General features: G+C 37.3%; 1 protein-coding gene across 14 annotated transcripts in view; it reads right to left on the bottom strand.

Annotated features, from left to right (window-relative positions):
* Positions 1 to 23,086, bottom strand: part of FAM13A (family with sequence similarity 13 member A) — a 376,873-nt gene that overhangs the window by 113,211 nt on the left and 240,576 nt on the right. For all 14 annotated transcript variants that reach the window (XM_078002003.1, XM_078002004.1, XM_078002001.1 and 11 more), the window contains one exon: positions 11,907 to 12,070. In XM_078002003.1, the coding sequence (XP_077858129.1) occupies positions 11,907 to 12,070 (164 nt within the window). The remainder of the gene's footprint in view (positions 1 to 11,906; positions 12,071 to 23,086) is intronic.

A 23,086-nucleotide genomic window follows, 5' to 3' on the forward strand; every position in this document is an offset into this window, starting at 1 on the left:
TGTACTTTTACCTGCAGCTAGTGCTTATCTCCTTCTGTGCTCATAAACATTGGAAGATGCAGCTACTCATAGTTGCAGATTAAATTTCTCTGATTATTCGTGAGATTATACTTACTTCTACTGTTGTGAATTTCCTGGTCACAGCATTTTTTCATTTTTCCCTTGTGTGTTTTTAATTGTTTTATATGTGTTCTCTCTATATAAAGACTATTAAATGTTTTCTCTATATAATGTGAATACTCTTATCATCATGTTATTTATTTTGTTCCTGGGCTTTTGTTTTATTTTTGACATTTAGAATTCTAAAAATGTTACACCGTGAAACCTCTCTCTTTTTTTAACTCTACACGTAGAAATTCCTTTTCAGCTCCATTATAACATATATACCCATATTGTCTTTCAATACTTTTGCTATTTTATTTTTATGTTTAAATATGTAATCTACCTGGTATGGGTTACAGATCTAACAGCAATTATTTATAAAATAGCATGTTAGTTATTCCAAATTTATAAAAATAAAAGCCAAACCTTATTTTTAAAAATAAAGCACACATCTATTTATTCATTCAACAGGTACTCTTTAAGGCAATAGAGTGTACAGAGGAGTAAATAAAATTGTAGTTCCTGCCTTTATGGAGCTTACATTCTCATGGAATAGACAGTCAATAGACAAGGAAAAATACGTAAATTAGGAGTGTAAATTAGGAATTCTATTGTATGTAGATTGAATGTGAGATGCTTGTTAAATATTGAAGTGGACTTCTTCAACTGGCAGGGCCGCAGGGGCATATAAGATGTGCAGTTTTGGCTGGGCACAGTGGCTCATGCCTGTAATCCCAGTACTTTGGGAGGCTGAGGAGGGAGGATCACTTGAGGCCCAGAGTTTGAGACCAGCCTGGTCAACATAGTGAGACAAAACAAAAAAAAGAAAAGTGCAGTCTCACAGAGCCCATATTCAGAAGGGCCCTATGCTTTGCTGTCAACATCTTAACATTTTTAATAATTGTTGAATCTGCCCCCCAACATTGCCCTGAGGGGTGGAGGATGGGGAGAACAAATTAACTAGCTGGTCTTGCCAACTGGACATAACTACCTGGAATATAATGAAGAGGCTAGAGCTAGAAGTATAATTTTTGGAGGCTTATGAATAAAGATAGTGTTTAAAATCACAGAACTGAATGAAAGCACCCAGGAATGAGTATAGGTTGAGAGGACGTCAGAGGACTGAGACTTGGGGTTCTCTAAATTTGAGAAGTCTTGAAAAGAAGAAAGCTTATACGGAAGAGACTAAGAAAAGATATCCAGTAAGGCCAGAGAAAAACCAGGAGACTATAATGTTACATTAAGCAAAGTGAAGAAAGTGCTTCAAAAAGGAGTGATCAGTTGGGTCAAATAGTGCTGAGAGATAGCGTAAGATGAGGACAGTAGACTGACCTTTGGATTTGCCATGATGGAGGTTGTTGTTCTCAACAAGAACACATTAAGTGGTGTGTGGGTTGAAGAATGAGAGGAAAGGATATAAAGACAGCAAGTACATACAATCCTTTATCAGAGATTTGCTCCAACAGAGAAGAGGGATATTGTTTCTAGAGAGGGATTACAAAAATGTTGAGAGCTATTTACTGCAAATTTCTTTGCTCATGGGACTAGTCTAGAAAAAAAGGGGAAAGTGATGATATAAAGGAGGGAGGTGACTATTGAAACACAGCCCTTGAGCGAGAGGGAATGAGACTCAGAGTACACACACAAGAATACACATACATGACCCTAGAGATGTGCAGGTTCAGCTCATCCACTGTAATGGGAGAGAAGGCAGAGTATAAGGATGCAGATGCGAATATGTTGGTAGATTTGGGAGGTAGGAGAATAAAAGCAGTCTTTCATGATTGCTGCTTGAAATAAGATAAAAACTTCCGGACTGTGCTATTATATTTTGTAGATCTAAACCATGCTCACATCTCTATTGAATTGAAAGTCAATGTTCTCAGAAAATGAAGGTGGGAGGGAGAAGAGTGAGAATCCTAAATTAGTTTTTTGAAAAATTAGGTTCAGATTTTTGACAAGAGGGCCAAAACAACAATTCCATGGGAAAATAATATTCTTTTCAGCAATGGTGCTGGGACAACTGGATATATACAAGCAAAAGAATGAAACTAGACTCATACCACACACCACATGTAAAAACTAACTCAAAATAGATCAAAGACCTAAATGTAAGAACTAAAACTATAAAACTCTTAGAAAAAAACACATATGTAAATCTTCATGATCTTACATTATGCAACAGTTTATTAGATGTGACATCAACATTATAAACAAGAAAATAACAGATTAATTAGACTTCAACAAAATTAAAAATTTTGTGCTTCAAAGGACACTATCAAAAAATTGAAAAGACGCCGGGCACAGTGGCTCACGCCTGTAATCCCAGCACTTTGGGAGGCCGAGCCGGGCAGACCACAAAGTCAGGGGTTCACGACCAGCCTGACCAACATGGTGAAACCCTGTCTTTATTAGAAATACAAAAATTAGCCGGGCCTGGTGGCGCGCGCCTATAATCCCAGCTACTCAGGAGGCTGAAGCAGGAAAACTGTTTTGAACACAGGAGGCGGAGGTTGCAGTGAGCCGAGATCACACCACTGCACTCCAGCCTGGGTGACAGAGTGAGACTCTGTCTCCAAAAAAAAAAAGAAAAATTGAAAAATTGAAAAGACAACCCATAGAATACGAGAAAATATTTGCATATCATATATCTGATAAGGGTCTTATATCCAAAATAAAGAATTAACAGAGAATTTGAAAAGACATTTATCTAAAGAAGATATACAATTGGCCATTAAACACATGAAAAGATGTTCAACATCATTATTCATTAGGGCAATGCAAATCAAAACACAATGAGACATCGCTTCATATCCAGTAGGATGGCTATAATAAAAAAACATGATAACAAGCGTTGGTGAAGATGTAGTGAAACTAGAACCATCAAACACTGCTGAAAGGAATGCAAAACTAGGCAGTTGCTCTGTCATTCCTCAAAAGGTTAAACATAGAGTTAACATATGACTCAGCAATTCTACCCCTAGGCTTATACCCAAGGGAACTGAAAATATGTGCCCATACAAAGGCTTCTACAGAAATGTTCATCCTAGCATTATTCATAATAGCGAAAAAAAGTGGATACAACCCAAATGTCCATCAACTAATGAGTAGATAAGCAAAATGTGGTTCATATATACAATGAAATATTTATTTATTCAGACATAAAAAGGAGTGAAGTACTGATACATGCTACAACATGGATGAGCCTTTGAAACATACGCTAAGTGAAAGAAGAGAGACACAAAAGAACACATATTATGTGATTCTATTTATATAAAATGTGCAAGAGTTAGAGGGAACTTCATAGACAAGAAGAAATTTAAACTGACTATTGACAAAGTGGGAGAAGGACACTGCAGATAAAAGGGAAAATGTTAGCAGAGATACGGAACTGTGAAACTACGGGGAAACATTTGAAATAATGTGGTTGTAATGTAGCTCAGATATAGGATGAAGAACCATAGAAGCGTTAACCAGGAAGGTAGGCTTAGCCAGATTTTTAAAGACCTTTGAAGACCTTGAACTTTATTCAACAAGTCCTCTTTGCTTTTACATCACTTCTGTTGTGCTGCTTTTAAACATCTTTCTATTATATGCTATTGTTAACCATGTGTCAGTTTGTCTCAATTAATGGACTGGTAGATGGTAGACACCTAACAATACACACCACACCTTAGTTCTGTCTGGCCCCTCAGGGCCCAGTGCATATGTGCAGTACATAGATTGTGCCCATATCAATCTGTTAACTTTGAATTAGTAAAATAAATCCAGCTAAGATCATAGGAGTCCAGATATACTCTGTTGATCTAAATGCCACTAGAAATTATTTGAAGATATGACAATACATTTCTTTGCCATTACTTATCTATCATTTCATTAACTACTCATACTGTATACAGAATTAGAAAAAACATTTAATTGAAGTTTGGATTCCAGTAAAATGTCAAAATTCAAGTAGTCATAGCAATTGTATTGAAGGGCAGATTTTGGTGAATGAGTAGAGAACAATTTGTTCTTTAATAATCAAAATACTGAAATATCGGAGACTTTCATTTGAAAAGGAGACTGGAGTTAAGCCTAGAAAATATTTTTAATAGATATTTCACTTATATGAAATAGTTTATCTAAGGCCTTGGGATATTTTTTCATGGGAACTAGTGGCAGTCAAGAATAAATTACAAAATGGTCTGCATGAAAAGATACAGTTAGATATTTCTTCTAATCCAGTTTGAGAGGTTGGGGCCCTTTTCCAGTCTACCTTTCAATACATCTTTCTTACGAAAGTCAGAGAGTAGAAACATCCCAGGAAATGGCAGTTCTGCAGGGGAACTGCGTGCTGAAGTGCACGCTGTGCTTTTCATAAGGCAGCCTGAGACGCTCCCTCATTCATACGGGTGCTACTTCAGCTGCCCATGCAGTCGGCTATGATATTTGGTAATTTTTCAAATTATATTGTACATATGATTATAAATCTTGTATCTAAGAAGCCTTGCTTCATTTCAGCTTCAGTAGTCAATTAAAAAATTCTGAAACTTGGCTCCAAGTAGCAGAGAGTGAAACACTGTAAGGGAACAAACACATGTTCAGGAAGTAATTGGAGTGCCCTTCGTGAAGTACAAACACAGGATAGTTATGACTGCTTTTTTTGCTGGCTGGACTTCAGAAATGAAGTCAGTCATATTTAATTGCAGATTAGATACCTTGAAGGGCAATGGTTACAGTTAACATTGTAAACACTGATTCATTATTAATATTGCTGAAAGTTTGATTCTCATGAAATGCACTATTATAATACATTATTAAATTATAAAGTGTTCTTTGACAAGTGTCACAAGGCACAAACTTTCTGCCACAAGTGCAGAGAGCTGCATAGAAATATTACGAGCCTTGTAAAACAATGGATTTCTCCCAGATAGATGGACAGACATGCAACAAGATGGACAGCGACTATGTGGGGACAATGAGAGCGCATGGCTGTCCTGACTTCTGTAGTATCTCTAAGGGTGTACAGTACAGGATTCCCTTGGGTCAGTACTTTACAAGGATCTGAAGAGAGAAACTGACACATTAAAAAATTATATTATTTTAGAGTCAGAATTCAATCTCTAACCTAGGTCTAGGTCAGCTAGATGAAGAACGGTTAGTGTTCTCATCTGACAGTGGAATTCAAATTCAAAGTGGGCACATATAACAATATCACAATAACAACTAGGGCAGCAGCAACTGAGGACATGCCACCTCGGTACTAGCGTGAACACAAAGGAGACCTAACACACAGTCTCTCTTCTTCAGAAACTCATAATCAGGTTGGAAAGAAAATATAAACACATACTTTTTATGTGGGAAAGGAACTCAAGGTAGAAGTCAGGTAGGAAATAATAGTGAAATAATCACAGCCTGAAACTGTATTTAATCCCAGCCTGACTCTAATAACTACATGATCTTAGATAATTCACCTAACTCAATAAATATTTGTGAAATGAATAACCTTTTCAGAATCATAGGTTCTTCATCCAAGGTCATTTTGCAGATCTGACATTATTGTTACAGGGCTGCCTGACAGAGTGTGATATAACCAAAAGATGTTATACATAGGGTTACTATAATTTGTAAAGCAAGTATCAAGACAAAATCTGACACATGATCAGATCATGAATAGACTATCTGGAACCAAGACAGTCCTGGAAAGTGTGGGTTCTCTGACGGCTCTAGGTATGCGAAAAAGACAAGTATAGAGTTGGGGGAAAGACAGCTGGAGGGGCAGGTAGCGGGCAGAGCAAGGAGCTCTTTGTAGGCTAGGCACAAGTAAGCCGCTATATAGTTCTGAGCAGGAGTGGAGTCTGTTTAAACTCCTGTGTCTGTGGAGATGGTAAGGGGTGAGGAAGCTGTGGGGCCCAATAAAGACAGTGAGCAGTGAGGCTATCAAAGAGCATTCTGGAGTTGGCTGGCTATGACTGCATGACAGGGGTAGGGAGAAGGGGAAGCGTTTGGGTTATCAGAGGGACTGGGAAGACACGTCTGCTAGTTAGAGTGACATGAGTGTGGCTCAGTAGAAAATTCTGAATGGGAAATACAGAACCAGAAGCCATCATATAGAATTAAGAGTTGAAGACAGAGGTACTGGAATAATTTGTGTGACAAAAATGAATCTAGTACATTAGTGGGATGGATAAAATGTACTAATTATCTAACCACAAGGTGATGGAGGCCTACATTAGGGTTGAGATAATGAGGAAAAAAAATGAGGAAAGGGATGTTGGAGACATTGAAAAAAAAAACACTGACAAGGTTTGGTGACTGATGATAGAAAAGATTGTGAGTCTGGTGGTTGGGAGAATGAAATACAGAGCAAAGTTGAGAGAGAAAAATGAGAGTCAGTTCTGTCTGGGCATAGCGAGTTTAAGATACATCCTGAAGTGGAGATTGTCTGGCAAGCACTGGAGGCCTAGGACTGAGCTCAGGCCTGAGATACTGATTTCTATTTTTTTGCTTCTGTGGCACTAGATGAGCCGTGGAAGGAACAGCAGACAGACAGAGCAGACAGCCCAGGAAGGAGACTTTGAGGACGCTGCAATTTGGACAGAAGGGCGAAGGAAGGAACATAGCAGCAGGAGGAAGCAATACAGGAAATAGGAGAATTTTCAAGAATCTGTGAAGCACCACAATACATTTACTAAATGCAAATTTTTTTAAAAAATTGAAAAAATGTGTGAGATACATTCCTGGGGAAATCCGTAGAAATAAGTCTGGAAGAACACATTACCAAACCTGTAATAGCACTTATCCCTGGGGGAGAAAGGAGTGAATTAGAATCATGAAGCAAGAGAATCAAAGGGAACTTTAGCCATCAGTGATGTATTAAATTTTTTAAGAAGAATGTATTTCCTCAATAATGAAAAAGTGTTGGGAAAAGGAATAAATAGGTAAGAAAGTACTTTTAGAATAGAACAATTCTCATCTGAAACACACTCTCCCACGGTAAGATTTATTTTTAATATACATTGAAAACTGATTTATTATGTTTCCCTCATTTATCTATCAAATTAAGAACACATCTGTAAGATAAGCAAAGACATTTTCCTTATGTATTCTTCATATTATTTTAGAGAAATACTTGGCATAGTGGTAGCTATTTCTTTATTCTCATTATAGAAAATAAAAACATTTAATATTAATCTCTTTATGAGACACCCGAGTACAAAACTTTCATTAATTGTGAGCTTATCTACAGTACCTTGAAAGAAGGCCATGAACTTCTGTTTACACTCAAACCTAATGACAATTTTCCTAGAGTCACAGAGCTTGTCTTAATCCTAGTAGCAAACTGGTTAACTTTTCTGCTTAAACACACAATGGAACTATGATTTTTTATGAAACTTCCAAGATGTTTCAGCCTTTTCTTTCTGTTTTAACGTCTCCCCGAAATACTGATTACTTCAATAACTTTTGATTACAGTACAGTAAGCTACAAATTGGAATCCTGCCAGGATGAGAAAACAAAGAGCATTTTCCCCCTCTTCCTCTCCCTGCTTAGGAATCACCTTTCATGAGAACCTGACCTTTATTCCCGCCACCATGCTCTGATGTAGTCAAAGAAAAGTATGAAGGACAAAAATCTCTTAAAATGTAATAAACGAACTCTCTCTGCAGACAGCATTGACTTAATAACAATGGCTGTATTTTAGCATTTTGTAATCAAGTGACATTCTTGTTAAAGCATATCCCTCCTCACTCCAGCTTTTTTTGCATTTGTATTTGTTTAAACAGTATTATTAAGGTATATTTTACATATCATAAAGCCCACCTATTTCTACAATTCAGTGACTTTTAGTAACTTTACCAAGTGATATTACCATTTAAGACAAGGACAAATAATAAATTGTTAAGAAGAAGATTTGGAGAAAGATTTTGTGGGTTCTGTGTATTTTCCACACAGGCACATTTATTCTTTAATTTAAAATATATGAACTAGCCAATAACTTGTTCTGGCAAGTAACTGCAAATGAAAATAGCTTCATATTTCATTTTGGAAATAAAAATATGATTACATTGTATTACACATTTAACATGATTTGGTTACTTCAAAGATATATAAAGGATTTAAAATTTATTTTTAATTATCTCCAATTATCTTTTGATAATTTGTCTCACAAGGAGGTAAATCAAATGAAAAAGTAAACATCTCTTCACAGATACAGTAGATCTATGGATAGAGACAGGAAGTTGAAAAAGTTTCCGTGTGAAAGAGGTGGCCAGGTTAAACACGGATAATGTTGTTGTATCTAGACCTTGAAGGTTGTCTGGCTCTACTTTTAGAAACTAGAAAGTTGGGCTGGACATGGTGGTTCATGCCTGTAATCCCAGCACTTTGAGAGGCCAAGGTGGGTGGCTTGGTGAATCGCTTGAGCTCAGGAAGTCAAGGCTGCAGTGAGCTGAGTCTGCACCATTGTACTCTAGCCTGGGCAATAGAGTGAAAGCCTGTCTTAAAAAACAAACTAGAAAAAATATAAGAAATTTATAAATATAGGTATGGATTTGTTTTAACTGGGGATAACATATGACAACCAGAAGAACAAATAGTTGCTACAGCAATGGCTAGCTGTGCCTTCTCTCCATAATCTCACTTCTTGATTTGTATCACAGAAATACTGATTCATTCTTCAAAAGGAGGCTCTTGTTAACTCTGGAAGCAGGAAACTATTTTCATTTTCTGATTGGAAGAATAAAAATTACATAAACAACAAACATCTGAATTTTTCTTTTCACTATTTTACTTTAGGCATTTTTGACATAATTCTTTACAGGGTAATTTGGCAAAATGACATTGACAGTAGCTCTTGTCACCTAGCCACTTGACTATGATTTTTAAACTAGAGAAGAAAACTGTAAAGAGGACTACTATATCTGTGCCTCTTATTCTTTTCCAATTGTTCCTTAATGGCCAAGGCTAATTCTTCTATTGCTTATGACCTTCTCTCTCTGCCGTGCAGAAGGTGCACCGCCCACCACCGTTTGTTCACAGAAGCTATAATGTGAAAAGTGTCCTTATGGTTGTACAGCACCCAAGCTGCCTTACAGAAGATACGGCCACCTGGTCTCTGGATTCTCTCCTGGAGGTCCTTGTTCTATTACCTCCTGGCTTGCAACATCAGCTTCTCCTCTCCACTGGCTCTGCCCCTTAAGCATCTAAACCTGCCAACATTTGACTCATTAAAATATTTTAAAAACCCAGAAGAAACACAAGAAACATTGAAAAACTCCAACCCTTTCTGGACCAAGCCCCCCTATAAGCAGTAGTCTATTTTCTCCCACACGTTCAAGGGACAAAGACTTGTCCACACCTGCCTGTTCTCAGTAACTGACAATGACTTCACGAAGGCTCTTACTTGCACTGAATTGCTCCAAAGGCCTGCTTGTTGGTCTCCCAGCACCTCTTACTATTTCCATTCATCTTTCCTTGTTCCTTACCTTTCCATGGTTGTCATAGGATCTTTGATAAGATACAAATCTATTTATATCATTTTTCTACTTATATTCCTAGAATTACTCCCTATCATTTTCAAGAGAAAATCCAAACATGGGATATGGTTTTTCACGACCTGATCTATTTAGCTTAGTCTCTTAATTCACCTTTACCTTCCCCTACATTCTACACTGTAAACTGCAGATGTCCTGAATCCACTGCCACACTTGCACCTCTCCCAAATTGTCCTCACTGCCCTGAATGTCCTCACACTTGTTGCTTTTTCTTCCAGGGGCACCCTTGTCTCTATTTCCCTGCCTGATAAACTCTTAACTGTTTTGTATTGTATTTGAATTGTATTTTATGTTTCTATGTATTGTGAATTGTATTTTATGTTTCTCAAGAAAAGCACCTGAATCTTATTTATGATTTCAGTGTCTAGTACATAATAGGCACATAGCAAATGTGTTTTTAAGGCAAATTATTGAATTTTTATTCATTCATCTTCTATCTCCCCAAGTGGGAGATTTACATTTTTCCAGTAAATGCCACATAACTAGATTTCAATAAAGATTAATATCTGTTGAAGGAACCAACACTGCAATTGCCTCCAAACTCTACCTCTTCCAATCTGTCCTGCACACTGATGGAAGGTTACTTTTCCTAATATACTAACTCCCCATGGTATCTGTCACCTCCCCTAACCAGCTCAAACTTTCATTGGCTTCGTATTACCTCTAGGATAAAATCGAGGTTCTCTCATTTCGTTTCTTTTGCATTTGCTATAATCTCTGCCTGGAATGCTCTTTCCTTGATTTTTACAGACTTTTTCCCCCTCCTTTTGTCTCAGAACAAACTTTCTCTGACTACTCAAACTAAAATGATCTTTGTGTCAGTCTATTAAACTGTTATAATTTCTTAATACCTTCCATTTATTAGAGCTGAAGTCATCTCCCTCACAGTCTTTTTTTCTATCATGTCTCTCTGTTGCTCTCCTCATTAGAATCTACGGTTCCTTAACACAGGGGCCTGGTTGGTTTTGTTCATTGCTCTGCACCTCCAGTCTTAAAGCAGTTCCTAGAACCAGAGGTTAACCACTCAAACATTTGTTCAACGAATGAAAGAATGAAAAAATACTTGAACCAGGCATTCAAGGTCCCCTATGACCTGGCCTCACTCCGCCTTTCCAGCCTTATCTCCAACTACTTCCAGTTACAATTTCCAAAATACCTGTTATACCTCCTAAATAAGCATATCTACAATACTCTTGTCTTCTTTCTCTTCCTATCTAAATTATCTTCACCATCTTCATCATCTAAATTATCTTCATCAGATCCAGCTCAAATGCTATGTCTTCTATAAGGCAATACAAAGTGGCAAGCTCCTTAACTACATTATATCTCTGTTTAATAACTTCTTTCAACTTCCTGGAGTATTTTTATTTTAAAAATAGGTTATAAGTTATAATGGAAGATATTATTAAAATGAAAATTATATAATTTCTGGAATTATGGTAATTCTAGTAGTAAATAAAATTCAAGCTACTAGTAAATAAAATTCAAGCCCAAATTTACCTATTTTAAGAAAATTGTGGCCTGGCGCAGCGACTCATGCCTGTAATCCCAGCACTTTGGGAGGCCGAGGAAGGGGGATCATTTGAGGTCAAGAGTTCGAGACCAGCCTGACCAACAAGGTGAAACCCCATCTCTACTAAAAATACAAAAAAAAAAAAATTACCTGGGCGTGGTGACACATACCTGTAGTCCTAGCTACTCTGGAGACTGAGGCAGGAGAATAGCTTGAATCTGGGAGGCAGAGGTTGCAGTGAGCCGAGATTGCACCACTGCACTCCAGCCTGGGCAACAGAGTGAGACTCTGTCTCAAAAAACATTGCAGGTTTTTTTCTTCAAGTATACCAGAGAAGTCTGCTTTCAGTTATAATGTGCAACATGCTGGTTAAAAAGCAACATTCAAAATTAGTCTGTGAGAGTTGGTTCCAGTGACAACTTTGATTTCCATTTTAAATTGCAGATAATATTTTCCACTGAACATACTATGAGAAAGCATCCAAAGATAACAATTCAACTTTAACTCTGAGCCTAACATAACTTCTGTTGATTAAATCACTTGTTTCAATCTGGAAAACAAAACAACTAGAATGCTTCTGTGATAAGAACTGTTAGAAAATTCTCAAAACATAGAGTGAATTTTAAATATCTTCACTGATCTATATCCTATAAACTCCAGTGGTAGATCAATGCAGAAATACCTACATATGTGGGCCTAAACATAAGAGCGGATAATGCAATATGGATTGTGTAGATAAAGAAAACGTGCCAACCTGGGTACCAACTTGGCACTACTAGCATCCTCTGCTGAATTCATGTCTTCCAAGCAGGATTTTCTACGGCTTAGCCACAAGCTGAGCTGAGGAATGCCATCAGATAGCTCTGGTTGCAGTACTCTGTGTGTCTGAATAGATCCCTCACTCCTGGACTTTGGGATCTAAAAGGAAAAAAAAAGAGGGATGGTAGAGAGCTAGATAAATGTTAAAGTCTTTCAAATTAAGTTTTTGGAAAAAGACAATTTATTCTAATTTTGCAATAATCCAATTTATAACACCCCAGAAAAACATCAAGCTAAAAATGAAATTTAAACTACATATAAAAATGATATAGCAAAGGGCACAGGGAAGGGGAGATACAAATATTTCCAAGGAGAACATTCAAATCTTATATACCCCATACCCTACCGAGAAGATTTCTATTCTGACAGAAATCTTCCCCAGGCCCACCCCTCCTTAGAACAATCATTCTATGTAATGAGAAGTGATATGGGAGTATGTCAGACTGGCAACTTGGATTGAAGGAAATAAAAAATAGTTGGAAAGAGGTGGGGAAAAAAAGAGCTAAGAACCACTGGAATAAAGGATGCCAGTGTCTGAAAGGTATTCAGAAATATTTACTACCAAAAAGCAACACACGAATTTGCTGATGGTTTCTATTGTAGCCCTCTTTTGTAGGGCAAAGTAAGATCTAACAAACTTTTGATTAAGGTAATAAATAGGAAAAACACAAGCTTTTTAGTTTTCTTTTATCTCGGAATGCATGGGCAACACATGTCTCAAATGAATCCTGGGGGTACTGACTTCTCAGACTGTATCTGAAGTTATGTTCCCTCTAGCCCCCCAAATACCCTCACGTTCTCTTATTTTAGATCAGAATGAGTATCAATACAATCAATATTGTTTTCCTTTAAAATGTAAAAAGCATTATGCCAGAATTGTAGGAAAAATTAGAAACCTCGGATCAATTGTATTTGGTACACTGGAAGCTTTTTCTTGTGTCTAGGAATTTTCCCATGCTTGTCCTTACATCTGGAATGTCATGTGCTCACCATCGGCGACTCAACTGCCTCAAACCAAACGAATCCTAACTTCCTTTGAGGCTGAGATAACTCCAGTGGAGTTTCTCTAACAAGCTTCAGGTCTTTTTTTTTTTTTTTGAGACATAGCCTCGCTCTGTCACCCAGGCTGGAGTAGTGCAGTGGTGTGATCTTGATTCACTGCAACCTCCACCTCCCGGGTTCAAGCGATTCTCCTTCCTCAGCCTCCTGAGTAGGTGGGATTACAGGCGTGCACCACCAAGCCAGTGTAATTTTTGTATTTTTTGTAGGGATGTGGTTTCACCATGTTGGCCTGGCTGGTCTCAAACTTCTGACCTCAAGTCATCTGCCCACCTTGGCCTCCCAAAGTGCTGGGATTACAGGCTTGAGCCACAGTGCCTGGACTTAACTTCAGGTCTTAATGACCGAAATTTCCCAACTCTGAATTTCCATAACACACTACCACGTAGTCTACCCTTGATTACACATTGCCTGATACTTTAATCTGAGTTTTTTCATGTTTCTAGGTCATATGGTCTCAATGGGTTCTTTGCAGATTGAGATTATAGTCTCCTCCTATTTTTTATCTTTCTCTCTCCTTCCTTTTATTCTTCTTGTTAACATTTTTACCATAAAGTCTAGCAAAGTTTTGGATCTATTAATAAATACTTATATTGTGAGACAATCCACTAGTCAACCACAAGGTATTCTTAAGACATTGACTATCCTGGGGGATAGTCAGTAAAACAGATAGGTTTTAAAATAATATGGGAATAATTATGAACATAAATATTGAATAAATTCATGCCTCTATGAAGATTATATAAAACAATATATGAAGAAATATGTACAATTATGACTTGTCAATTAAAAATAACATTAATTTACAAAACCAAACAACGCACACAAACAAAATATATGAGCATAATTTGGTAAAGAGATATATTTAGGATAGAGCAAAGTGAACACTCAATAAAAGCTAGTTTTTATTATTATTATTGTTACATAAAATTTGCCCAAATCTGGTGACTGCTAATTAATTTTTCATGACATTTCTTTGTAGAGCATTTTTAAGTTCATAAAATCATGAAAGCAAGGAAAAATTTTTAAAAAATTATAAACTTACAAAAACACTTCTGTAGTCCATATTTGCCAAGATTGACTTTTTTATTGACAAAAATTATATATATTCATCCTATACAACATGTTGTTCTGAAATATGTATACACTGTGGAACAGCTAAACAGATAATTAACATACGCATTACCTCACATACATTTTTTTGTGGTGAGAAAACTTAAAATCTACTCTCTTAGCAATTTTCAAGAATACCAAGAATACTTTTTTAAAAAAAACATTAATAGCAAGAACATGGAAGTAAAAATATATGCTATTATATATTTCATTCAGGAGTTCCTTTTGATGTGATTATTTTTCAAAAGAGTAGACATGAAAAATCAATACAAACACTGAAAATGCAGTAAGATTTCAAACTAATTAGCCAAAAAAATCTCACATTTAGACTTAATTCCCTGCCCATATTAAAGCAAGCACAAGGACAGTTGTTTCACAACATTTCATGGTGTTAAAATAAGGAGACTGTGATGGTTAACAATGAGTGTCAACTTGATTGAAGGATGCTAAGTATTGTTCCTAGGTGTGCCTGTGAGGGTGTTACCAAAAGAGATTAGCATTTGAGTCAGTGGACTGGGAGGAGCAGACCCACCCTCAGTCTGGGTGGGCACCATCTAGTCAGCTGCCAGCTCAGCTAGGATAAAAGCAGGCAGAGGAACGTGGAAGGACTAGACTGGCTGAGTCTTCTAGCCTCCATCTTTCTCCTGTGCTGGATGCTTCCTGCCCTTGAACATCAGACTCCGGGTTCTTTGGCTTTTGGACTCTTGGACTTACACCAGTAGTTTGTCAGGGGCTTTCAGACCTTCAGCCACAGACTGAAGGCTGCACTGTCGGCTTCCCTACTTTTGAGGTTTTGGGACTCAGACTGGCTTCCTGGCTCCTTAGCTTGCAGACAGCCTATTGTGGGACTTCACCTTGTGATCATGTGAGTTAATTCTCCTAATAAACTCCATGCTTTCATGAAACATATTCTAATCGAGGGGAAGACAGACAAGAAGTGGGCCCAGGAGGCCATTTAGACCCACCTTATCTCAGCAAGAGTTGCTACTGGCTCCATGAGGCTCAGGCAAGCCCTGCTGGTCAGGGACTCCAAATCGAGCCAACAGCCTTACTGTAATAAATGGAGTGAATGTGCTGGAGAGACGTACCTGCAGCCTCTCTCATAACATGTGGCTGAAGCAGGAAAATGGCCAAGGGTTGGGGATACAGACTGGGGAGACCAGCTTTCTCTTTCCACTGCAGTTATAACTGACATCCACTAGTTCACACCACACTTTGCTTCTTTCTTTTAGTCATTTCTTCATTTATTTGATCATTTAGTAACTTTTGTATGTGAAGGTAAAAACTGTAAAACCCCCCAAACCCCAAACCACCTATGATGAACACTTTGCTCATAAGAATTCTGCCACTGGCTATTTGAGATAAAGATCTCGGTATATGCTGTGTGATTTATGTGTACAACTAAAATACAAACAATTCCAGGAATTTCAAAAAGAGTGCATTCCATGCATGTATCTGCAGGTGTGCAGTAGCTCTAATTGTGGCATTTTTAAGGTACTTTAGTATTTAACATGCCATGGGAATAAAAACAAAGGAATGTTCTTTGAGACAGTAAAATTAGAAAACATTCTCTTAAATCCTGGTGCTGCTGCTGTTATAATTAATATTTACTGAGCACTTATTCTATGCCAGGCATGGTTCCAAGAGATTTACATAAACCAACCCATTTAATTCTTACAACCACCCAAGGAGTCAAGAGCTGTTATTATTATCATTTGAAAGATGAGGAAACTGAGGCACAAAAAAATTTCATTTGTTCCAGTGAGTAAGTGGCAGAGTTACCATCAGAACCCAGATAGGCCTTAGTACCTGTGCTTAACCACTAGTCTATATACTTGGTTATATGTTAAATGTTGGAATTGCAAGAATAAATGGCATTTTAAATGAAAGTCATATTACCTACCATAATGCAACCATTTTCTTTTTGGGTATTAGAAGTTAAAATTTTCTTTTCTTTCAATTTATTTCTCTGGCACCTGTTGAAGCATTCTAGAAACATAGCCTTACGAAAAAAAAAAATTGAATTTCAGGACAAAACTAGATGGAAGATATGTTCATCATATTTTATTTACAATAGAATGAAAATGTAAGCATTCTAAATAACCAAATTACTATCATATGTAAATTATGGCATATCCACATGATAAAGGATTACTCAGCCATTAAAATACTTACAAAGTTTCAAATAAGATAGTAAAGTACTTTTTATGGGATATAGTATAAGCTAGTTTAGCAAATAAAAATGGAAAGGGGGGGTAGATATATACCTCCAATAAAACTAGGGTCATCATACTTAAAATACACAGTAATTTGTTTTGAAAGTCAAAAAACAAATCGTCACAGTCAACACTAAAAATATTTTAAGATGGTCTAATCTTTAAAAATTGTATAAAGAACCCATCATCAAAAAAAATTATGTGATACCAGGCACTAAATTACCCTGATAAATTAATGTGACTGAAAATAAAAAAGACATTAAAATATCATACCTCAATCTTAATTATTGATACATTGCCCTCATATAACTGTGATGATACAACAGTAAGCTGTGAACATAGGCTCTCTGTTCTGTGGGAGAGTGTACAGTACGAATTATCTGCCATGCTAAGTGGATATGAAGCAGGAGGGATTTTGTTTACTAGACAGCTTCTTTTCCTTTGTGGAGGAGTAGAAGGTTTCTCCACTTAAAAGTTTCTTCCCAGAAAAGTAATGTGCTTGTGAGTCAACGGGAGGAAAATTAAAAATAATAATTTAGTAAGCTATTATGAGGCAGTATTGTAAGTAAGTAATTTTTAAAAGCTTAAGCATAACAAACTGATATTTTAGTCTAAGGAGTCACCCTAAGCACTGTTCAGTTGCTGTGCTTGCATTTTGAAAGTAAAAAAACTCTAAGTGTGGACTGGGCATGGTGGCTCACACCTGTAATCCTAGCACTTTGGGACGCCGAGATGGGGGATTGCTTGAGACCAGGAGGTGGAGACCAGTCTCAGCAACATAGTGAGATCCTGTCTCTACAATATATATATATATATATATTTTTTTTTTTTTTTAAATAGCCAGGCCTTGTGGTGTCTACCGATAGTCCCAACTACTTGGGAGGCTGAGGTGGGAGAATGGCTTGAGCCCAGGAGGTTGAGGCTGCAGTGAGCTGTGACCGTGCCACTGCACTCCTGTCTGTGTGACAGAGTGAGACCTTGTCTCAACATCCCCCACCTCCAAAACAAACAAACAAAAAACCAAAAAACCCAAGCTCTAACTCTATTCTTTTCATGGACTCTATATTCTTCATCAGGTTCTTTGAGAAGTGATCAGGAAAGGACAGAAAATTATGTTCAAGGCTCAAATGACTATGAAAGATTGAGATAGAAGGACAAAAGGAGTAGCACTAATTTTTAACACTTAGACTTTCTAAAGAAAGTTAGCCAGTCCTCCCCATTATCTTTGGCCTCTTCTCTCCTCCACCTATCACTTGTATGGAAGATGGCAAAGCTTCTTGCCTCTCTTTAATGTTCGTTAAACTCATAATCTTCATAAGAAGAAATGTGAAATAACAAAGTACCAGAAAAGAGATGCTTAGTTCTGAATTTGCAAAAAAAAAAAAAAAATACAGTTTTAATTTAAAGACCACAAAAAACTCTAAGTCATAAAAAGGCCTTTGTTTTTGCTTAAACAAAGTTTCATTTAGCTTTCCAAAAAAGAGATTTGTTTACTAAACTGCTGCTACTCTCCTCATAGATAATTTAATGAATCCCTTCTGTGCCACGGTACTAGCTAACTAACGATCCAGTTTTTTTTTTTTTCTGAGAAAATTATTAACATGCTTTAGGGAATATATATTTTTAGGAGGGGAGTAGTTTCTTACACATGCTTATCTTTTTTTATAATAGTAAAAATGGGACAATGATAAACAGTTAAAACTAATTAAAATCTCATCTTGATCCAAGTTTTAGAGCAAGTCTGTATTTCAGCATAATTCAATTTAACTTTGTGAGAAAAATCACCATATAGGAGAAAAAAGAAATTTTATACTTCTCAAAAAGTTTATGTTGAGGCCTAGCGTGGTGGCTCACCCCTGCAATCCCAGCACTTAGGGACGCCAAGGTGGGCGGATCACTTGAGGCCAGGAGTTCGAGACCAGCCTGGCCAACATGGTAAAACCCTGTCTGTACTAAAAATTAAAAAATTAGCCAGGCGTGGTGGTGCATGCCTGCAATGCCAGCTACTCAGGAGGCTGAGGCAGGAGAATCACTTGAACCTGGGAGGCCGAGGTTGCAGTGAGTGAAGATCGTACCACTGCACTCCAGCCTGGGCAACACAGCGAGACTCTATCTCAAAAACAAAAAACAAAAACCAAAAACGAAGCTTGTCTTGAAATATAAGAGATCAAATCAATTACAGGTTCACAGTGTGGCCCAAGTAAGTAACACTCCTCAGTTTTTTGTTTTCCTCAACTCTGCCCTTCTCAGCTCCTCTCTCTTCTGCAAACTGGAAAGTGCCATTCCAGCAGAAATGCTTGTGGGTTTTGTTAACTGCTACAGCCCTGCCTCATAGAATAGCACTTAGCAAACAGTAGGTGACCACTAAATGTTTGTATAATGAATAAGAAACTAAGTAATAGCATCTACTTTCTTCCTAGAAACATTGAAATGTTAACAATCAGCTGATACTATAAAACATATTAATTCTATTGTGTAAACATTGCTCTTATTTAGAACTTTCATTTATATTCAATTTCAAAATCTGTCACTTAAAAATATTGATAGTACAGAGATCACAATAATCTGAATTTACAGAGTAAAAGAATGATTAATGCATGACCATGAGTCAAGAAACTACACTGGCTCTAACTATATGGCCCCATGGTAGAGCCATCTGTCCTGAGACGTGGGCTCAAGGAAATCTCACCTTTTAGAAACTGCTCAGGTAAATCTGTACATGGTAGTAGGGTGAGGTTTCTTATTAATTCTGACACAGTTCCATCTGCCATTTTACAAATTATTTGTTCAATTCTCTGACTTTAAGTCTTTTATCAGGAAAAAATTCAGGCAAAAAGTAATCGTTTAAACTGAGCATTGTAGGAATTAAGGTAGAAGACTTTAACAAATTTTCATTCTGTTACATAAAATTTTGCAGTAAAACACTTCATTTTGTATATTAATGTTCACAGCTGCATTGTTCATGGTAGCCAAAAAGTAGAAATAACTCAAATGTCCATCAACTGATGCATGGATAAGCAAAATGTGGTATATCTGTAGGATGGAATATGATCAGTGAAAAAAGGAGTGAAGTACTGATACATGATAGAACATAGACGAACCCTGAAAACATTATGCCAAGTGAAAGAAGGCAGAAACAAAAGGACACATATCGTATAATTCCACTGGCAGGAAATGTCCAGAACACACAAATCTAGGGAGACAAAAAATAGATTAGTGGCTGGCAGGGGATGGAGGAGGGAAAGTAACTGCAGATGGGTATGGGGTTTCTTTTGGGAGTAATGAAATGTTCTGGAATTAGATATTGTTCATGGTTGCACAACTTTGTAAATATATGAAAAACCACTGAATTGTAACCTTAAAAGGGTGAGTTTTACAGTATATAAATTATATCTCAATAAAGCTCTTACAACAAACAGGAAGGGAAGATCAAGTGTGTCAAATGCCGCTGACAAGGCGAATAATGAAATCTGAGAACTGACCGCTGAATTTGGCAATGTGCTGTTTCATTTTGTAGTAGGGATTGATTAGAGTGGGTTCCAGGCAAAAAAGGAGGAAGTGAAAGCAGAGAGCTTAAATAATTCTTTTTTTTTTCTTTCTCCATTTTAGAAGGAGAGCTTATGTAATTCTTTCAAGCAGTTCTGCTGTGAAGAATAGCAAAGGAAAGAGGCGATTGCTAAAGAGGGCTGAAGAGTCAAAAGAGGGTTTTCTTTTCAAATAAGATGGAAAACACTATAGCATATTCCTATGCAAATGGGAATGATTCAGTAGACAGACATCAAACTGGTGACCCAGGAGAGGGAGGAGGAAGGAGGAACAATTGGGGGAGAGAGTTCTTGAGTGGGTGAGAGGGGATGGGATCATGAACACAGGGGAGGAGCCGATCTTAGTCAGGACCCGCAGCCCGTCCAGGAGATGGGAAGGAAGAAGGAAGAACACTGTGGGCCCAGAGGCAGGTGGTGGAGGGATATGAGGGTGGGAGCAGGTGGATGCTGCCTCTTGTTGTTCTCAGTGAAGCAGCGAGTGAGGTCATCCTCTGAGTGTGAAGGGGTGAAGGAAGTGATGCCGGAGGCATCATGGCCAAGGAGAATGTATGAAGGAATTGCTTACAAGAGAGGCCAGGACCTCAGCTTAGTTGTGTGGGTTTCACCAGCTACATTCAGCTACTAAGACAGGCAAGGAGTGGTATAGTGTTGTTTTTAGAGGGAGCTGGGATTTTAAGGTTGCAGACACTATTAGCTTCTTTATTCTGGTGCTGCAATGTTGTCCTTATTAGAGTGAGTGATTTCCAAGTGTGTCTTTTTCATTTTTGTATCTCCTGCCTGTAAGTCTTCAATCACCTTCAATCACCTTCAGAACAGGTGATTAATGAATATTCAAAATAATATTTTCCTTATAAAAACAAATTCAGTAATTCCTTTGTTGCTTCTTTCCCCCCCTTGCTGCCTCAAACAAACAGCTGACACAATGTACTTATAAATTATATATTAAAAAACTATAGCTAGGTTTTCCTTACAGGTTTCTTTATATTTAAGTGGAGCAAAAATAATATGTTCAAAAAATAATTGCATTCCATTTTTCTGAGTACTCATTAAATAAATTCATCAAAGCACTAATCAAACATGAAAACAGCTTTTGATAACCTGATTCATGGGTTCTTAAAATATTATCTCACTCTTCTAGTATAAATATTATGGGTAAGAATTAAGCAGCCCAGGTTTCTTCCAAGAATGAGCATTAACGCCTCAGGAAAGGACGAGAATACTCAGGATTCTGTGCTCTAAGACTTACACCGTTCAGCAGTAATTGAGCTGCTTCTTCTGGAAAACTTCTAGAAATCATTCTTTCATCTATGACTGTGAATAGTAAGTACCACAATTATCCGGTGATCTGTTTGCGTTTCTATGATATATCAACAAGTGAATGTACATTTGGGTGGTGGGGAAGAAACACCTCCCACATTCCCTCAATAATAGTGAGGGGATGTTGCATTGAAAGGTTCTTCTGAAGGTGCTGTTTTGGGGAACAGGACAGCACATTTGTATCTGTGTGTATTTGTGAGTGTGTACTGTGAGCATGACTGCCAGAAAATGATTAAAGGGATAAAACAAATGCCATTTATTCATAATCCAAGCTTTCTTTTAATGTAGGCCCTGCTGTAAACAAGGGAAGCTGATGGAATGTTTTGCAGTCCTTTTGCCAGACTCTGAGACTAATGAACCCTGTCCACAAAGCCAGCTGGAGATTGTAAGGCCAGGAGTCAGTGAGGTCCTCCATTAGTGTGCTGCTCATTGTGGCAAGGCTGTGAGGCATTACCAGTTATTTTATAAAATGTGTATTCTCAATGAACTAAAGCCATTTCTGTTGTCATAAATATAGGTGAACACTTTATTTTACAGCATATTCATTTACAGGGAAGAAACTGGCTTTAAACTCTCTTTTTCTCTGTTGCCAACTGCATGATGTGGAATAAGTCCCTTAACTTCTCTGAAGCTCAGCTGCCTCATCTGTATAATGAAAAACCTATATCTCACAAGTTATTACAAAAATTAAATGACATCTTTGGGAGTCTGAGGCGGGCGAATCACCTGAGATCAGGAGTTTGTGACCAGCCGGGTCAACATGGCAAAGCCTCATCTCTACTAAAAATACAAAAATTAGCCATGTCTGGTCCTGCATGCCTGTAATCCCAGCTACTCGGGGGGCTGAGGCAGGAAAATCGCTTGAATCCAGGAGGCAGAGGTTGCAGTGAGCCAAGATCATGCCACTGCACTCCAGCCTGGGCAACAGAGCAAAACTCTGTCTCAAAAAAAAAAAAAAAAAAAAAAGTTAAACAAAATAAACCATGTATCATTAGTGCCTGGAATAGACTGGGCACATAATAAATGACAGAAGTGAGAGTTATTAATTTTCATAATAAAAATAGTAGAAGACTGTGGAACTTGGGAAGGCAAGTCATTATCAAACTATCCTAGTGGTTTATTCTTAAATAGTATTCTTCAAATCCAACAACAATTTAATCAGCATTTACCAAATGACTATGACATGCTGAGCCTTGGACTAGGCCCTGACATCGTTAATGATGCTGGCTGTAGTCTTAAAGAAGTAGATAGTCTAGCAAGAAAACAGGTACATGGACTCCTACATCTAGTAATAAGCATAACTGCAATAATAGCTAACTGAGTGCTTACTATATGGTAGGCATAATATTTAAACACTATCTATCTATCTATTCTCATTTTCCATTTTAAAAATCCTATGAAATAGGTACTATTATTTCCATTAAAAGATGGTAGAATAGAGATATAGAAAATTTAAGGCGCCTGCCCAAAGTCACACAGATAGTAAGTGATGAATCTAGGATTTGACTTGTGGAAATCTGATAACAGAAACAGCAGTCTTAACTACTATTTCACATTGTCTCTTATATTTTTCAAAACATTCAATAGCAAGAGATATTTATGGAGCACTTACTACCTGTGAGGTACTAAGGATACAAGAAAGACTAAATTAGACTTGATTTCTGCTTGTAGTCTAATGGGGGAAGACCAAGATTAATCATGTAATTGCATGAATATATACATATGAGCTATGGTTAAATGTTAGGAAAAACTTATAGGTGTTAAGTAATGACTGTATAATGTATTTTTATATAATGTATATATACAATGTTATTTGAGAATATACATAAGGCACACAACTAATTCTGCCGTAGGCAGATAGAGGT

The sequence above is a fragment of the Macaca mulatta genome, chromosome 5 (genome assembly GCF_049350105.2).
Source record: "Macaca mulatta isolate MMU2019108-1 chromosome 5, T2T-MMU8v2.0, whole genome shotgun sequence".
NCBI lineage: Eukaryota > Metazoa > Chordata > Mammalia > Primates > Cercopithecidae > Macaca > Macaca mulatta.